The 3,602-nt window shown below is 28.3% G+C and overlaps 1 protein-coding gene across 1 annotated transcript; it reads right to left on the bottom strand.

Moving 5' to 3' along the window:
- Positions 1–824: 824 nt before the first annotated feature.
- On the bottom strand, positions 825–3,240 carry LOC108554739 (guanylate kinase-associated protein mars-like). The gene is given in 3 exon segments (XM_017910110.1): positions 825–2,464; positions 2,857–3,143; positions 3,221–3,240. Coding segments are annotated over 3 exon segments (1,947 nt in total).
- Between the last annotated feature and the right edge of the window lie 362 nt (positions 3,241–3,602).

Genomic DNA, 3,602 nt, shown 5'->3' with positions numbered 1-3,602 from the left:
TTTGTTTTGTGTTTCTGCTAAATCAGTTGATATGTTTCTATTTGTATTAAATTTCTCACTTCGCTGTTGTTTTCGCAATTCCTCATATCTTTTTGCTCGAATAAATCGATTTTGAACTATATTTCCAAAGCCAGTTGCTTTTTTCTTATATTCTTGTCGAAAGTTTGACATTATTAATTAAATTTCAGGTACCATTTGAATGTAAACTTTCTTCTAACCGTTTACCACGTGTTCATTGAAAAACATATGGTAATACTGTGGTATAGAGATAACATAGATTTAACATCTTATGGCTTTCCTTGGGCCACCTATGACATGGGTATATTTATTACATCAAATAAAATGTACACTTTTAAAAATCATATTTTATTTTAATCAATGTGATACTATTTCAAGACAGTAATAAAGATACTTCAATATAATCGTATGTTACAAAAATAATGGAATTGGAGTTATTAAATTCATTTATTAAATCTATGTTGTACTTTGCCTATGGTTAGAGTTGTATATTTTCTTCATGGTTTGACAAATGTTTCTGTACGATAGTACGAACAAACTTTTGGAATGTAATATTATGTTACAAAAATAATATTATTACAGTTATTAAATTTATTCATTTCATTCTTAATTTTTAATTATTAATTATTAAACAATGCATATTTGAAACATAAATTAGAAGTAAATTTAAATTCTCATAATGTTATTATGTATAGGAATAATAGATTAATTCTTCTTTCCTCAATAATTTTTTTTTTTATTTTTTACGCTATGCATTTTTAATTTTACGAAATATTCAATTTACGAAATAATATTTTTATATATATTTACAAAGTTTTTCTATTGGTCCCCTCAAGAAGAGTTTTATTTACTTGTTCTACTTCTTATATACTAACAGACAGATTCTTCAAAGACCTTCGTTTAGCTATAGATGTTTCTGTTGGAATAATAATTCTGTTTCTCAGAATCCTTATACTCTCATATTGTTTGCTGGTATCTTCTTTGTTATTTGCAGAAAAATGTTCTTGTTTTGAAATATTTAAATCTGTATCACCTTTGACTTTTTTAAAGGGTGTAGAAGTATTTATATTTAAGAATCGGGTTTGGTTCACTGTCATACTATCTTCACCTACAGTATTTTGTCTTTTAATGTTTCTTCTTTGCAATGCTTTAAGATTTTTATTCAATTCTTCCAGTAGTGTTGTTGCTTGTGTTTTCATATATGCTATTGTAGTATCATTATTTGTAGAATTTTCTAATTTTAGATTTTGTTTGGAATCGTCTGCATTTTCATTGGAATTATTGTCAAAAACAAGTTTCTTTTCTGCTCTAACTGTTACATCATCTGAATCATTAAAATTAAAATTATCTATTCTTGACAATGCTGCAGCTAAATCCATTTTGGTCTGAGTTTCTTCATCTATTGGTACTTCATTTAAAATTACATCATCATCAAAATTAACTTGATTTACTGGCTTCACATGATTTTCGATAGTAATTGAATTCTTTAGTTGTTTCAGTATACTTTTTCCTGGTGTTTGATTAGAATTAACATAAGATATTGAATCGTCTAACTGAACCACTGGTGTTTTACACATTTGACTTATTTTTATTATTGTTAATGGACTTCTTGCTTTCTTTGATGTTTCAGATAATTGTATCTGTTCCAGTAAACTTAATCTTTTACTTTTTGCACGGACACGTTTCTTTTCACTAGATTCAACAGGCATAGATCTCCTTGTGTATTTTTTACTACTAAGGTTTTCATTCTTCTGATATTTACTGCCTACAATTTGATTTTTATTAGATTCAGGTCTATTTGTATCATTATTATTTTTCATTTTTTCTGTCACATTTTTTTTCTTTTTAGTAATAGTTCGTTTTTTAGTAATTGGTCTATCAACCAACAATTCTTCTTCTTTCCAGCCTTGTAAACGAAGTTTCTCCAATTTCTCAAACTGCAAATTACAATTTTCCACTTCCATATACATCATATCCCAAAATCCTTGCAAATCTTTACACGTAACCAACATTTCTCCCTTTCCTGTTTCACAATCAGAAACTAATCCACGAAATCTTTCAAATTTTTTGCTTATTAACAATTTTGTTTGACTAATGGCTTGATTTATTTCATATAATCTATTTTTGGTAGTTTTGGGTTCTACTTTAATCTGCATCCATTTTTCACATAAGTCATTTAATCTATCTATCTCTCTGTTCAAAAGAAATTGGAAATATTGTGCTGTACGTTCCTCTTCTTCAATTGATATATTTAATTTTTTCATGACAGTATCTTTTGTTGGAATATCATCATTTGATGAACAACTAAGAATAAACCCACGTTTTAACTGTTGTTCTTTTCTAGCATTGCTTTTTCCTCGACTAATAACAACATAAGGTGAAAAGAAAACTGGTTCATGTGGAATACCTGATTCCATTGGTATAGATACATTATTGTTTGAAGAAACTGCTTCTGTGAGGCTATCATTACATATTTTAATGTTACTGGTTAGATCTTTACTATTATTGCTATTGCTGCTATTTAAAGAATGAAATGATTCTTTGTTGTCAAGTGATAAATTTAATGATATAGATTCTATAGAACTGTCTCTTATATTGATATATTTAATTTTTTCATGACAGTATCTTTTGTTGGAATATCATCATTTGATGAACAACTAAGAATAAACCCACGTTTTAACTGTTGTTCTTTTCTAGCATTGCTTTTTCCTCGACTAATAACAACATAAGGTGAAAAGAAAACTGGTTCATGTGGAATACCTGATTCCATTGGTATAGATACATTATTGTTTGAAGAAACTGCTTCTGTGAGGCTATCATTACATATTTTAATGTTACTGGTTAGATCTTTACTATTATTGCTATTGCTGCTATTTAAAGAATGAAATGATTCTTTGTTGTCAAGTGATAAATTTAATGATATAGATTCTATAGAACTGTCTCTTATATCACATTTTGAATCAATTATTGGTACATCATTTTTTATATCAAATATTGTATTGTTACTTTTATTCAAACTTGATTTTCTTGAAATTGCAGGTACAAATGCATTCATTTTAGCAGGTGACATATTTTGCAAAACCACTCTGCCAAATAAGGATTTAAATGGTAATTCTTTAGCAAGTCTAGAGATAAGAGGTTGTTTATTTATCTTTTGAGTTTGTTGCACTTTTTTTGTATTGTTTATATATTATGATATCACAAGGGCGACAGATCCCCCATCAGTGCATTTGTCCTCGTGGCGGTAAGGTAAGCGTTAATATGTGGGGATATTTGTGGTTCTGGTTTCCTGCACGGTGCGTTCGGAAACGGAATTGAATTAAACATGAATGCTGGTTTGTTACGTTTTGAAGTTGGTATGTCTTTTTTACTATGGTGATTGAGATAGAATAGAGAAGTATGCAATGTATGGAGCCGTACTTATTGTGGAATAGTTTCAGTGAAGGCTTTTAGTTTGTTAAGTGTATTGAGTTAAGTATGTTTTGGGGATTATTTATAAGTAGAACTCTTTAATATGATGTGTATATTGAAATAGAGAAGTTTAAACAGTTTTTAAAAAATTGTGTGTCCAAAATACAGGAAGA

Source organism: Eufriesea mexicana, unplaced genomic scaffold (genome assembly GCF_001483705.2).
Source record: "Eufriesea mexicana isolate 0111107269 unplaced genomic scaffold, ASM148370v2 scaffold97836, whole genome shotgun sequence".
NCBI lineage: Eukaryota > Metazoa > Arthropoda > Insecta > Hymenoptera > Apidae > Eufriesea > Eufriesea mexicana.
The sequence above is the reverse complement of the archived record's forward strand: the minus strand, read 5'-3'. Positions and strand labels throughout refer to the sequence as shown.